Below are 15,618 nucleotides of genomic sequence, written 5' to 3'. Positions count from 1 at the left end.
TACATTCTGTGTTCTCTTTCTTTCCTCCAAGGTGTGTAGCTGAAGGCTACCCACCTCTGTCATTGCCAAGGCAAAACAGACCTACTGCAGCTGCAGGAGATAAGATTGGTAGACTAGAAAATTGTTATAGTCTGTCCTGCTGGGCTGGTCACCATACATCTGAGTTTCATCCTCCACATCAATGAAAATCGTAGCAGCACGTTGCAATCATTAAGCTGTACTGAACATCAAGCTACTCAGCTATTAGCTGGGGGAGGGGATTGTGGAGAGAAAACGAATATTCATATTAAAGTAGCAAGGTAGAAGGAGAGGCAAAGCAAAGCAGATAATTTCCCTGAGCAATTACCCTCAGTTTGCATACAAATGCACAGTGCAATATGAATTGCTAGAAGACTAGAAGATTGAAAGTATTTGCATTAAACATTTTTCACACTTGTGTGAAAAATGTGGGGTTCAATGGACAAAAAAAACAAACAAAAAAGCATAAATATTATTGAAACATTATTGCATCTAGTTTTCTATAAACACAAATCCCAACTTTAGGCATTTTTAGGCATTTTTAAAGTCTTCAGTGAGGCGGTACAGTGGCCAATATTCAATATTAATGTCAGAGGAGACCCTGTTGCATGCAATGCACTGAATATTCAATCGGAAGAGATAGAAAAAAAACAGAAACTAAAGAAAAACCTTTTCTCTAAACGTATTCTGCAACAACAGGTTATCCATGACACCTGGCTTTAATACTCTAAATGTCTATTAACAGTTAAAAGTAATGCAGTACTACGGTCTGAAAGAAGTGTTTTAAGATTTTTCATTTGTCTAATTATTTTTTGAATAAAGTGTGTTGAAATAGCGCTAATTATAGAGTTTTCCTAAACATCAATGCAGCTGATGGCAACAAGACAAATTTCCATAAAGAAGACATTTAAATAAGAAGCTGTTAAAGTGATTTACATGAACCCGATGCAAGTAGAAGATGAAGCAAAGGTTAGATTCCATAACAAGCCACCTCCACCTAAGAGCCAAATTAGACTATTCACCAGCTCTCTCCTACTCGCTTTCTGTTTAATGGCAAAATGTTCATCTCATCACAAAAAGATCTTCTTACCTCCACTGTGATGCTCCCTTCCTCTGGCCACTCTTTGCTTCCCCCCTCTGTTCCTTATCTACTTGTGCCTTTTCTTCTTCTTCTCTGTGAAATTGATTGTGCCCCTCTCCTCTCTGCTGATGCTGCAGTGATAGAAAAACACACCCTCCTTCTGCTGCTCTCTCTCCACCCTCCCTGACTCTCATTGGCTGCCTGTTAGAGGTGACATCACCCCTCTTCTCGTCCTGCCTCCCTCTGTCCTCCTCTGTTCCCTCCCTCACTTTTTCTTTACCTCAATCTCTGTGGATTCTGGCCATTCCTTTATTGTACCCCCCCCCCCGTCCTCTATCTTTTCCCTCTGTCCTCTTCTTCCTCCCTGTATACAGACTAGATCAGTAGGTCCAGCTGCTCTTATTACTGCGCTTACATTCAGCGAAGCAGTGCCTAGCATATTAATGCATACTGTACATTAGCATAGAGCACATATAGCCCATGGCCCTTGTGCAGTTCTTCTCCCTGCTCCTCCTGCACCAATTCAGGAGTTAATAGACTACAAAGTATGAGGTTTTGTGTTAGCACGCTCTATGCTCCAGTATTCTCAACTTTCATAAGCTCCTTTCATTCATCCCACCACTACATCAACTGGGCTTCAGTTCATTATAGCGTAATCAAAGGTATGACCGGGATAAATGTTACATAACACTGGTTAATAAAAAATGTGTCAGGAATTACTACCGTCTCTTATCTGAGTCGGGGGGGGGGGGGGCAGAGTTGTACCGATTTCAGGGTAATAAAGGCTTATGTAATCCAGGGGTTGTCTGTCAGTATTTGTTGTTGTGACAAGATAACACATTTGTTAAATGTCATTGGGTGACTATGTTCCTGCGCACATGATGATAGAGATCTTTTATTTTTCATATGTTGCATCGTGATTACTGTTTATTTATGCGTCAGTCTGTCGACCCTGTTTGCCCTACAGCTCATCCAAAATCCAGAAATACAAAATTGAATCTTTCACGTCTGATTTTCCCAGTGTTGCCTGCAGACTGTGGAACAGTTAACCCTTTACTATTAGGCAACATATTGACAGTTGCAAATCCTGTTTTACTGGATTTGCAGCTGTTGCAAATCGTAATAAACTGTGGTGCTTTTGAGTTTACACTGTTGTTGCTGTGACATGACTGCTTTTATTCTGTGTTTCTGTGCTTTTTGGTATTTTTACTAGCCATGCTAGCAAAGTGGATTTATTGGTTGCAATTTTGTTCTTTGGGTCAGTCGTTCGACCACTTTGGACTAGACTGAAATATCTCAACAATTACTGGATGTACTGCCATGAAATTTTGTACAGACATTCATGGTTGCCAGAGGATACAGCCTACTGACTTTGGCAGGACATTTGTTATTCTGAATGAAATGTCGCAACAACTATTGGAACGGTTCCCATGAAATTTGAAAGGATGAATTGTAACTTTGGTGATTATTTAACTTTTTCTTTAATGCCATCGTCAGGTCAAATATTTCGATTGTCCATTACTTTGGTTTATGACTAAATTCCAGCAACACTAATGACATTCCCATCAAGCTCTGCTGTAACTTGTGTTACGTGCTAATTAGCAAATGTGAGCACGCTAACATGCTAAACTAAGATGGTTAACGTTGTGCCTTCTTAACCTCAGAGTTGTCATTGTGAGCATATGCACAACTGTATCTAAGTACAGCCTCATAGAAGTCCACGCATTTAGCGTAGCATTTATTTATTTTAATTTGAATCATTTAATTGTACTTTTAACTTCATTGTAGAGCACTTGGGACAATATTGTTTTTCAGTGTGTGTTTTATAGATAAATAGTATTGAGTTAAATTACATGATACTCACTCTGTTGTAGAGTGGTCAGCGCTCATATCTCCAAAAAATGCACAGATACTGAATACAGATGATTCTTCATCTGCTCCTGAAATAAGACAGAAGAAAGAAACAAACATGAGTACACTTTCACACTCATTCTAAACTTGTTCCTAAAAATTAAGGTCTCAGAACAGCTCAGGTAATTGGGGCAGCACCGTGTCCAGTCAGAAAACCCCATTCCCACTGAGCTGCTGTAGCTTTTCTTTCCCCTCAAACCTGATGGTGCCAGCATGCCCATCTGCCACTGGTGCCCAAGGACCTGGAAGGCATGCAGACAAAACCTGCTACAGGAGCAGACAGCATGGGAAAAATGATTGATGACGTCAGTTTAGATCGGGTAGAAGCTCTGCCATTATCCTCAGGAGAGGCACGATGTCTGAAGAAAGGCTGAAAGTTCAGGGTCAAAACTGTGGCTGGATTGATGCCAAGAGTGGAGGCAAAAAGTGATTGAGAGAAGATGGGATGAGCATGACAGTGCTAAATTAATCTGGAATCAAATACAATTTTTTTTTTGACAGAAGAAGTAATCAGTTTTTGTTACATTTTTGAGATAAAAACTGAAGAGTCCGTACTAAAACTGAACAAAAAGAACCTAGGAACTAGTTGATCTAGAGAGATCTTCGAATTAGATTCAGGAACAGGACAGCAAAGACAAATATCACCATTATATTAACATAATGGTGATTTTGCCATGAGAAAAACTTGATCTTATTTCCTTACTATCTGACTCTCAATCTGACTGCTGTCTGGGATGTTTCAGCTCCTCTGTTAAAACCAAGCTATTAAAACCAGAGCTAACACTGTAATATTGAGAAGGCAGCTGAGAGTGGACGGTGGAGGAAAAATAGCATTCAGCTTGTAGTCTCTCTCAGACCGATCAATAGCGATAATGTCTCTCCTGTCTCTTTCTGATTGTTTCACCTCCTCATAGCCAGGGTTTCACGTCAAAGAGACACAAGGAGGAGAGCAAATCTGCCTCCCTGACCTCTGTAGTGTAAACTCATCTGTGAGGAGACATTTACCTCAGCTGTCACTCCTTCATACCTACTGCCGGGCCTTCACTCAAAACCATTCATCCTAGAGAGACTTCTTACTTGCCCTTGCAAAAGCTCTCTGCTCATTTTCCTTCCTTCTGACTCGACTGTAAGTGAGTCAGCTGGCAGACTGGCGGGAGAGATGGAATGATATATGAGGGGGAAGACAAGAGCGTGGAGCGATCGAGAGAGAGAGAGAGAGAGAGAGAGAAAGAGAGAGGATGGGTATGAATGAACAACTTAAGTCTAGAGATGCAGGAAAAACAGATGCCGTCAGCAAAAGACAGAGAGAGAGAGAGAGAGAGAGAGAGAGAGAGAGAGAGAGAGAGGGAAAATTCCATCAGCTTAAAAACGAGGGGACGGAGGCAATATAGTAAATGGCTGCAGTATGGGTGTGGAGGTTCAGAAAGAGAGGGACAGAAGTATTGAGATGGAAAGCACAACAGATGAAAGCAGAAAGGGAGAAGAGGATACTGTGTCATAGAGGAAGATTTGGTCAACTCAAATGCATACAGACAGGTGTCAAAAAAGCTACAAAAAGACATTGTTGTCAAATCCTCAAAGGCCCATAGAATCTCTGGAAGAAGAATCTAAGCTAAAAGTACTCTGGTCCTCGAAAATCAGACAGAGGGGGAAAAGATTTAAAAGGGGTTTAAAAGGCCAACTCTGTAACAGAGACTTATTGAACAGCAGCATTAGTAGAGGAATACCAACTGGCTGCAATAGAGAATTTACAGGCTAACTGAACATGATAAAAAGACAATAATAAAATGTTTAATCTCAATGTTTAATCTTAAAGAAATGTGCATGAGAAAAGAAAAAGGAACAGAGGAGGTATCTGTACTGTTCGTATTCTAACAGTGACAAAATGGGAAATGAGGAGATGGACAATACATTAGGAACCTGAGTGGACACAGATGGCCAAGGGGGAAAAAAAAATCCTAGTTTACAAGAAATCAGTGATCTGTATTACAGTCTTGCGCAATAACAGGGGAGTCATGGCATACACTTTATGGACTCTGCAGTTAGGTAACAAAGGGTTAAAAGAAAATTCACGAAAATGAGAGTGTGTTGAGAGTGTTGAGGAGGTGCTTGGAGCCACAGAGAGTGACAGAAAAAAAATAAAAAGATAGCAGTGAGCCAACAGTATGTGGGGGGAAAAGAAAATAATATTGATGTGACAATATTAGAGGTAGAAAGTGAGAGGTGACAAGCAACAGAGCCAAAGATAGAACGAGAGTGGGAAGTGGTAGATTCAGTGACCCTTTACTTCTACAGGGCCTGTCCACCAACTGCACAGTTCCTGGGTTGCTGATGTGGCTTGCGTTTTGAGAACCATTGATCCAGTTAAAGTCATTAGGTGGCCAGAAGGTCAGCCAGCCGTCTCTGACCTGGCGTTAATCACTCACTAATTGAAGGGAAATGACTCTGATTTAGTTTCCTGCCATGCTTAAGGGTGACCCCGCTGCCAGATATGACCAGCAGTTCACTCACCAGAACACATCTCCTCAAGCATGTTAACTGCATGTAAATAGCCATGAGTCAGCCTCAGACAAATGTGCATGGGTATGCCAAAGATTAGAGCACCATCAAAGATTAGTTATTGTTGTTATCAGAGAGTGAAAAATAAGGGCAGCCAGACAGAGGAGTAATGGTCATTTGCAGCTTATGTATAGTCAAATTTTCATTATTGATATTCAAAGCAAGGTTTTGCATATGATTTGTTACTGCGCAACCAGCCTGCCTTATTATTAAAGCAAAGGAATGACTGTGATGCTTACTAGTTTACTGCCTTTCACTTCAAAGGTTTTTTTTTTTCTTTTTTTACCAAAAATAGCAATGACCCTTTACTGTCCTTAATTTGTATTACAATGCACCACTTAGGAATTACACCATGATCTGCATTTTTTTTTTAATGCAGTGTAATGTGGAAGCCATGAAAGTGTCACCAAGAGGAGATGGAGATCTTTCTGCACTGTGAACATCTCCATGCCATATTTACAGATAAGTAAGCTGTTTATTTCAGGTAGTGCCATCAAACCCCTCTGCAGTTATTGCCTCCTGTTATATTACATCGCTCTCAGTGGCTCAACAGTATTACATCTCCAAATAATAACCGTCATGATATCCTTCAGTAGTTGACCACATTACACGATCTGTAATATGACAAGGCTGAATTTCATGCAGTGGCTTCTCTTTTCTAAAATGCCCCAAGGTGCCCACTGCTGTGCCACTGAGGGGAGATGAGGGAAAAGCTTGAGGGGGGGGTTGCTGATGCAATGTGGTAAATAGATAGTGACCGCAGATACTTAGAAGCTCAGAGGTAATAAAGACTGTGACCTTTACAGTAGACAGACTGTCACTTCTGGTTTGAGTCTGGACTCTGTGCCTGTGTCTCTGACCAAAGGCCAGCCTACGTGCACCCACCTGAGCCCAACTCTTTCCACGGCTGACTTCTCCCTAAAGGACAAAACGCACACGGATGCACAAATACATCAGTACTGAGCCAAAAGATTTGTCACTGCGTGGGGATCAGCTCCTCTGCTGAGAATAAGCAGACAGTCATTTCTGCTGCTCTCCTCCCCGGCCCTCGTCCTCACAGGCAGAGCAGAGATAGCAGCCTAATCAGGAGGTGATGACAAACCAGACAATTTCACAACAGCACATAACACCCTCCCTAACCTGTCACACTGTTGTCAAAACTGAGGGCTGCTGCTGTCCACCTTGATATGTCAACTTTCTCCTCTATCTATACATGTGGAGCCCAGGGGTCACAACATTTGCTTCAAGAAATTCTTGCAATAGAGAAAAATGCAACAAAAAAACAAAAAAAAAGCACATAATCATGACAACAGTATGTGTCTCATTAGCAAGTTCCCACTGGGACGCTATAAATTTGGAACATCTATCATGAATAAACTACACTGAATTAATGGGTAAAAACAATGACAAGCTGTCATCGTGGCAGTCACACCCTGTAAATAGCAATACTGATAACTGGTTTCTGCTGCAAATGAGACCAGTTTTTACTGATTATGAATATTCATCAAGCCTCATCTTTTCCCTTCTTGTGATTTGGACGTTCATGAAACCCCTGACCGGGAAAGAAGTGGGAGATGAATTCTGCAAAGAAAAAGGTAAGCACAACCATCGATTTTTCTTCACAATAAACATCTCTCTAGCTACTTAGAAAAAATCTACCAATTACTCTAATGAACTGACTTTGTCCTTTGGCACATTTGGGCTCTGTGCTAAAGAAGGCTTTATCATTTGGCTCCGTGAGGGCTGTAATATTGTGATTTATAAAGTATTAAGTAAAGTAAGTTAAGTAAAACATATTAGTCTGAGAGCTTTCTGGCTCATACTCAAAGTAGTCATTATTATAGAACCCCACCGGCCTCTCGCTTTCTCCTCAGCTCCACTACCACTGTTGAAGAGGGATCACTGTTAATGGTGCACTTTGTTCACTAACAACAGGTTTTTATTTTTCCTTTAGTACACACAGCTCTAGTTCATTTCTAATGCTTTTTAAACAAATCCCCAGCCCTTTATTTCTCATATCATAGTATGAAAAAGAGCTGAGGTAGTCTGTCAAATTCTGAATGCGTCACATTGTTACTCACGTGCAGAAGAAAAAGCATCAGTGGCTTCAAACACACAAATAATATCAATTTTTTGCAACACTCAACCGTAAATTGTTCCAGCAGCATGAAACGGAAAACATCAGTGAGAGTGACTTTGCTGGAAACCAAAATGCACTGATGTGAAGAGTGTATGACAGGGAACATCCTGTTCACCCTGTGTAACCCCACCCAGTGGAGGGAACGGCACAGTGCATTGCAACATCTCATTTGGCAGCAACACTGATCTCCATTTCTTCTTAACAGGACCAGGAAAGATATTCAGCCAAAGCTGCCAAATCCTTTCTCCGAGAGGAAATCTAAAATCCTCTGAATAGCAGAAAAAGTAAACCCATTTGTGAGGAAATATGTTGCGACATCTTTTGCTAGGGAAAATCTCCTGTATGGATTAATTATATTTATCCTGTAAATGCAAATCAAAGCCTCCACACAGCAGCAGATGCTTACAGGATATGTAAATCAAGCATGGCTGGCAGAAAATTGTATCTGTGCTTCATACATGAAGGCAGGTGGGGGGGGGGGGCAAAAACCTGGCTGGCCAATGTACTGTAAAACCAGGGTTTACTGTGGGGTCTGAAATCCCTGCATGACAGCACTGTAATTTCATTTATCATGCCTCAGCACACACCAAATCAGACATGGACGCTCCCTATTCCGCAACTGGTGTGTAGGTTTTTTTCAGTGGGGGAGGGTCAGAGAAACAGCAAAGGAACACTGGCAGGAGTGGTGGGGTTTTGATTTCCAGCGTTGTAGTGGGTCCTCAAGTGGAACAAATTCAGCACGCCAGAGCAGGTAAAAGAAGATGGGTACACAGGGGAGGACTGAGAGAAAAAGAGGGAAAGACAGGTGCAAACCGCAGACATGCAAGGGCTTTAGTGGAGGAGCGAAGGGCCAAACGGGGAAGGAAACCCAGAGAGGCAGAACAAACAGAAGCATTCTTTAACTGGGTATTGTTGCTACTCAGAACACAGAAAGGAATTAGTTTTAAATCCCTGGTGCCATTGAAGATTTTCTTGATGAAAACAAGGAACGTGACAGTGTGAGCAGTTTTCTATTTAAATGTTATGTTTCAAATGTTGTTTCCAGTAAACTTTGGATTTAAGTCTTTGCAGGTGATGGGATAGTATGTACTATAGAATGAGGACATACTACACATATCTTAAGTCGAAAAGTTGACAGAAGGTTTTTCTTTTTTTTTTTTTTAAATCTCTTTGTTTAAAAAACCCCCCAATTTTCATAATTTTGCCTGTGTACAAGACCACAATGGATTTGAAATGAATCCATCAAGATGAGACTGAAGTGTAGACTTTCATCTTTAATTCTAGGGTTTTAATGAAAATATCGCGTTAACCGAGAAATCAGTGATCAGTAACAAGGTCTTGAGCAGTAACATGGGGTTAATGGCATAAACAGTTCAGGGAAGGGGGGCAGCAAGGAGAATTCTCTTTGGGAAGAAATTGTCCTGGACTACTGAGTGACAGAGTAGAGAACCAGAGCCAAGACTATGAGTTGTCTTTTTTTTTTTTTTTTTTCAATCTTATTAAACAACAAAGGAACACAAGAACAAACACAAGCATCCAGCTAATCCCAAACACACACACACACACACGCACGGCCAGAGCAAGAAAAGATGTACAAACAAACAGACAAAACAAAGTACAATAAAGCCCCATAAAGTGGAGAGATGAAAAAGTAAGTCAGTAAATAAAACAATCATAAATAAAGTCAATAAAGTATTGTCTTTAGTAAGTGAGAAGCATTCTCAATTGGGCTGTGTGTATCAGGTATGAGAAGATGGCAAGTGGTCAGTGGAGCAATCCGACATTGAAGAACATTCAGTTTCTTTGCCTTGAGAAGCTATTGTTTTGTTTTTCATGGTATGTTTTGGGTCATTATCCCTCTGTACTGTGAATCACCGTTCTATCAAATTTGCAGCATTTGGTTGAATCTGTGGGGATAGTAGAGCCCTATACACTTCAGATCTCATCCTGCTACTTCTGTCAGCAGTCACATCATCCATAAACACCAGTGACCCAGCTCCATTGGCAGCCATACGTGCCAATGCCATAAAACTGCCTCCACCGTGTTTGACAGATGATGTGGTGCTTTGGATCATGAGCCTTTCCTTTCCTTCTCCAAACTCTTCTCTTCCCATCATTCTGGTACAAGCTAATCTTGGGTTCATCCAAAGAATCTTGTTCCAGTACTGGGCTGATAATTTTCAGATGTATAATCTGGCAAAATCTAATCTGGCCTCTCTGTTCTTGAGTGTTACCAGTGGTTTGCACCTTGTCGTAAACCCTCTGTATTTACATTCATGAAGGCGTCTCTTGATTGTAGACTTTGACAATGCTACGCCTACCTCTTCCAGAGTGTTCTTGACCTGGCTAGATGTTGAGAAGGGGTTTTTCTTCACCAAGGAAACAGCAGTCATCCGCTTTAGTGTCCCTCTGTGGTCTTCAGGCCTTTTGGCGTTGCTGAGTTGGCCAGTGCATCTTTTTTTTTTTTTTAACCGTCCTTCGTTTCAAACCCATTGTGGTGGTGCACAGAGGCGAAATTACGAAAAGTGTGTCACTGTCCAAATACTTATGCACATAACTGTAGTTATTATACAGACTAGTTATTAAATATTTACACCAACTAACTGCCAACTGTGCGTATGTTTAACAATGATAAAAGTTTGTATATTTTAAATTATACTTCACAAACACAATATACCAATAATAAAACGTCAGACTAAATGACTAGCTAACCTAGCTAGCACCGGTTAGCTTTGAATAATCCGATATTTTCATTTTATTCTAAACTGCATGAATTCTACAGACACATTTATCTACGTATGCGTATATAAGTCATTCTTACATTTACAAAAGATTAGCAGTTGGCGTTTAGTAAATCAATTAGTTCCCTAAAACTTATTTTTGGCAGTTACATTAATTTATGTTACTGTTTAGTTGATTCCGTTTGAACAACCAATTTACACATTACTCTTATTTACTAGCGAGACACTTTTTACTTTTTTTTTTCTTTAAACCAAGACATTTTTAAATGTGCAGCCAAATTTAGTAAATTACTAGTCTGAAACTAGCTTAGAAGTTACCAGCAATTTTCAGGAAGGACATAAAGTGGTCATTTTCAGTGTTGATCTGGTCAAAACCAAGGGCATACACACTTTTTTCACGACAAGCTATTGTGGCTGGTCATTGCAGCAAAAGCAGAGGGGGGACACAAGGTGTTAACGATGGCTCAGTTCCAACCAGTGTTCCGGTAAGGTGTGGCAGGTGGCATGCACAGTAACAGGATCCTGGATCCTAGCTGACCTGGGCTACTCTAGGTGGAACGCGGTTGTTTTTCGTAGTATCAATTAAACCTGTGCTTTTCCTGCTTTGACATGTCAAACAGTCTGCTGTAACGGTCTACTTTCATCTGCGATGTGTTGCATGAAGATGAACAGATACCTGTGAGAAAATCTCGAGGCAAAATACAAGTGTTTGCGGCCGGTACCTTGACGAGGATCCAAATCCGTGCTCTCTGACATTTTCGCTCATCGGTACTGAAAAGGCAGCAAAGAAGGGACACTGCGAACTACCTGACATAATCAAGGGTACGGAGAATCGTATGAGACTGGGGGGGGCACACTGGGTCAGCCTCAGCATGCGAAATGACAGTGCTGCTGCAGTGAGCTACCATTATGCTCTCAGCTAGTTGTTTTAACCCGACTTCAGGCAGTGCATCAGAAATGTGCTCTAGGATGGTATCAGTCATTACACACGATATTACTGTGCTGAAGTGATTTTATCATGAGGGACAGTTGGTCTCATTCACTGCTGGGATCAGTGTGAGTGTAAACTGTGGGACTGATTTCACTTGTCACAGAATCACTGGGGACTTTTGACCAATGTCCAATAAATAACTAGTATTTTGGTGTGATTACACACAGAAATTGACATTTAAATTTGATTACATGGATTAATTGCAGGTAATGGTAAAACACTTAAAAAAAAAAAAAAAAAAAACAATGGACGCAATTTTATGCATTTATTCATGTAGTTATTCCACTCTGATTCAAAGGCTCAAGGCTGGGTCAGCGATTTAATAGCCAAAAATACTATAGAATTTATGGTTAAGGTTTTTTATCTCCTTCAGATTTTCTCTTCATTTTTTGTACCATCCTTCCCTAAAAATGCCACAAAACTTTGAAAAGTGCATTTTTGCGAATATCTCCAAAACTTCTCAAGTTGTCCATATACCCCCCATAAAAATGTTTCCCGTCGTCAAGGCTTGTGAGGTCACAAATTTGCAACAAGAAACCACCAACATTTTTTCCCCAAAGGTTTTATAACCATCCTGTTCAAACAACATTCTCTTTTTTCTTTTTACACAGCCAGAGAACAAAAAAGATTAAACATAATAAACTCCCAAACCTTTTGTACAGAGAAATCAAACTAAATGAAGAAAACGTCTCTTATATTAGTCCATGTTTTATCCTCTGAATCCACTCTTGCATTTGCCATTAAATTGGGAAGGGAGACACACTTGTGTCAACATGAGGCTCTCTGCGTTGTATGCAATGTCAATCAGTCCATTTCACTTGCCGGTTTTATCTGTTTTATATGGAATAGAAACCAGTAAGTTTAGGCCATTCAACAAGTAATCCAGTAATGTCTATGATAGTGTGTGCGTGTGTTCAAAGGTTATCAGTGTGAATGTGTCTGGAGTAGGCAAATCTAAATCAACTGTTTGTATGCATGTCTGAGTTTGTTAAGAGTCTCATAGATTAAGCCAGTCCGAATCCCTCTGAGCATTCCTGAATGGCCAACAGCAGCATATGTCTCAGCTTCTCATAGCTCTCATAGGCTGGGAGGTCCAGCTGGTTAAAGCTGCAGAAAGAGAAAGATCATTACAATTAAATTTTCACCATTTTTTTTCCTTTCAGGATTGTTATAGTTATTTATTATTGTATTTTATTTGTGAAATTCTTTAGTGTGTACCAGGTATGAGCAGATGGCAAGCGGTCAGTGGAGCGATCGTCACGGTGGATCTGGAACTTCTGGATGCCGTTCATGCCCTCCAGAGCAGCAAAACCCTGGAGGGGAACCTTGGACGTGCCGGTGACAAACTGTAGGAACTTGGCCCGGTCCGCCTGGTCAAAGGACCGCAAGGCCCTCCAGAACCACTGGATCTAAAGTTAAAAAAAAAAAAAAAAAAGAAAGAAAAGAAAGAAAAAGAACTTTTTGCATGACAAAAGGCGTTGGGATGTTTGTGTGTTCCAATACAATATTGTCTATGTTGTTTTTCTGTCCAGGAGAACAGTTATAAGACCAGTGTCTAAGATTTAGTGGCATCTAGCACTGAGGTTGCAGATTGTAACCAACTGAATACCCCTCCCCTCACCCCTGCCTTTCTGAGCATGTAAGAAAACCTATGGTGGCCCTCAGGTAACAAAAAAACGCAAAAGGCTCTCTCTAGACGCAGTGTTTGGTTTGTCTGTTCTGGGCTATTGTAGAAACGTGGTGGTGAAAAATGGCAGGCTTAGCGGTAGAGGACCGACTCCCTATGTAGATATGAAGAGCTCATTCTAAGCTAACGAAAACACAACAATTGTTAGTTTCAGTTAATTATGATTCTAATATTCCATTACTATCAATAGATCAACCTAACTGCTACACACTGGTCGTTTAAGGCTAGAAGCCCATTTGACTGTGTGTGTGTGTGTGTGTGTGTGTGTGTGGGGTGATGTGATCTCTCAACATAATCAGTTCTCTCACACACTTGTAGACGCAGGTAGGCATTTACATAATGCTGCGTGTGTTAACTCATTCATACCTGGATGGAGCTGGACTGGTATTTGTGATATTCAGTGTTGGCCTTTAGGTCATCAATGTCAATAGTGGGCAGGCCAGAGATGAGCAGCTCCAGCTCCTGCTCAGTGAAGATGGAGATCAGCCTCTTGGGGATGATCTCATAGAATCCCTCAAGGAAGGCTGCCAGCTGCTTGCGTATTGCACCTAAGAAACAAGTGAAAGTATTCACTCGGGGATCTTTCTGTACTAATGAGAAAATTCTTTATTAGGCATGCAACTAATCTTATGCTATCAATTAATTTGGTGGCTTTTCCCCCCCTAATTAAGTACCTGAAAATTCAAGGCTTTACTGAATTATGTATTTGAGTAGCAGCTGGAAGATGCTGCTTATGATAAATCAGCCATCTTACAGAGAGAAACACCACTGGCTCTCTGCTACATATTGATCAGACATTTAAGAATACTGCCACCTAGTGCTTTATTTGTGCATCACTGAGAATATCTGCCCTGAACATTTAAAATGACTTCTGTTGATTAAAAGAAATACATTAACCCATTTGCACGAACTGTTTTCGTTACAATTACCGGGTATTAAAACAGCCTCACTGCTTATGGGAAATTAAAGGGTTGGTGAAATAATCACAGTCTCACCTGTCATCTTCATCTGGCATACCAGGTGCACATACTCCTTTTTGTTTTCCTCTGTGACCAGGATATTGGCTCCATTTGGCTTGAGGTCTCTCACTTCACACACCCCAAACTCCTGGACCTACACGCACGGGGCACATGAACAATCTCACCGTCGCATGTCTTGCAGAGTTTCAGCTTAATATTTTTACTGCCATGGACAGATGGTATCCATTTACAGTTATTTTAATGCCATCATATTTCAAATTACACTTTTGCAGCACTTATTTTATAAGAACATAAACCATGTGGGAATCAAGCCCTAGAGGCCCAATCCCAATGGCAACAGTAAAGGCAAAGATAGTGTAGGAGAATCAATTTTCCACTTGAAGCTAATTGGAACATTTAGAGACCAGACACCAACCTCTGTGCTGAATGTCAGCTCATAGCCCAGTGTAGACACATCATTCTCCAACAGGTATACCAAGCCCTGGAAGAACGGATAGTCCTCGCTCTCCATGTCTGTGTACCTGGGAATACCACAGAAACATATATTCAAGGAAAAGAATGCAAAATATAGCTAACCAGCTCTCTGGTTTCCACTGCATTTACTGTAGCAATCAATATGGATTGGTTTGTTGAAGTTATTGATGTAGTTGGAACATGTCTTGAGCAATAAGGTTACTTGATTCTGACTGCCAGTAAAACAAATACCTGACACTCTTGCCCAGGATGTGCTTGTAGAAGCTGCGGGTGAAGTAGCACTCCAATAACCGGTTATCATAGACTGCCTTGGCCACCACGCGACCCACAAACTTGAAGTAGCTGAGGTGGTTGGGGTTGCAGTGAGATGACGGGTTGATGGTATAGGTGACACGGTCACCTGGCGAAGTGCGGAACAGGGCATACATGGGGTTGAACATCTCCCGGGAGATGATCATATACCATTCCCTCAGCAGGCCACCAGCATCCTGGCCCTCCTCCCCTTCAAACACAATGTACCTGTAATGGAAAAGGAGCAAAGTATGACTCAGGTTGAGTGGTTCTGAATTGAGAGGACATGCAAGTGGATAGAGGGGCAATGGAGCCTTACAGCCTATTTTTCATGTCCTCTGGGCTCTTGCGATGCAGCTCCCTGTAGGAGTCCTCAAACACATGATCTCTCCTCACATGCACAGCCATGTCCTCCTTCCTCAGGCCCTCATCCAGACGCTCTAACTCCTGGCGGAAGTACCTGCAGTGATGGCCAGAAAGACCAGAGGGGTCAGTAATTTAAACAGCCAATAATTGTCTATTAGACAGTGTAAAACAGGAGTGCAAGATAATCCCCCTTACTTCCTCTTAACATCAAAGTCCAGGATGCGTATGTAGTCAACCAGTACTGCAAAAGGCCCATCAGCCAAGTGAGTGGTGGACTGGCGCAGAATCTGGTTAAGCACTGTGCGGTGAGTTTCTAAAAACGAAGAAGATTGAGTCTTGTTATACACTATTCTACACATCAGAACAAAACTTTATCATT

At 41.2% G+C, this 15,618-nt stretch overlaps 2 protein-coding genes across 13 annotated transcripts in view; both read right to left on the bottom strand.

The window, feature by feature from the left end:
* The window catches only part of l1cama (L1 cell adhesion molecule, paralog a), a 51,411-nt gene extending 40,170 nt beyond the window's left edge, over positions 1-11,241 (bottom strand). Inside the window, exons 1-3 of one of the 2 annotated variants that reach the window (XM_040153487.1) lie at positions 10,031-10,113; positions 2,964-3,039; positions 1,109-1,230 (exon numbers count right to left, since the gene is read on the bottom strand). The gene's annotated coding sequence lies outside the window, so the exon portion shown is untranslated. Of the gene's footprint in view, positions 1-1,108; positions 1,231-2,963; positions 3,040-10,030; positions 10,114-11,172 lie in introns of those variants that run through there. The other variant, XM_040153488.1, reaches the window with a different exon arrangement.
* Positions 11,242-11,986: 745 nt separating this feature from the next.
* Positions 11,987-15,618, bottom strand: part of huwe1 (HECT, UBA and WWE domain containing E3 ubiquitin protein ligase 1) — a 42,263-nt gene continuing 38,631 nt past the window's right edge. For all 11 annotated transcript variants that reach the window (XM_040153360.1, XM_040153369.1, XM_040153366.1 and 8 more), the window contains 8 exons: positions 15,435-15,552; positions 15,193-15,333; positions 14,814-15,101; positions 14,524-14,629; positions 14,124-14,241; positions 13,495-13,676; positions 12,660-12,850; positions 11,987-12,548 (listed from right to left, as the gene is read on the bottom strand). In XM_040153360.1, the coding sequence (XP_040009294.1) occupies positions 12,446-12,548; positions 12,660-12,850; positions 13,495-13,676; positions 14,124-14,241; positions 14,524-14,629; positions 14,814-15,101; positions 15,193-15,333; positions 15,435-15,552 (1,247 nt within the window). In that variant the 3' untranslated portion in view covers positions 11,987-12,445. The remainder of the gene's footprint in view (positions 12,549-12,659; positions 12,851-13,494; positions 13,677-14,123; positions 14,242-14,523; positions 14,630-14,813; positions 15,102-15,192; positions 15,334-15,434; positions 15,553-15,618) is intronic.

This window comes from Xiphias gladius, chromosome 18 (genome assembly GCF_016859285.1).
Source record: "Xiphias gladius isolate SHS-SW01 ecotype Sanya breed wild chromosome 18, ASM1685928v1, whole genome shotgun sequence".
Lineage (NCBI taxonomy): Eukaryota > Metazoa > Chordata > Actinopteri > Istiophoriformes > Xiphiidae > Xiphias > Xiphias gladius.
This window is presented reverse-complemented; position numbering and strand designations above follow the sequence as displayed.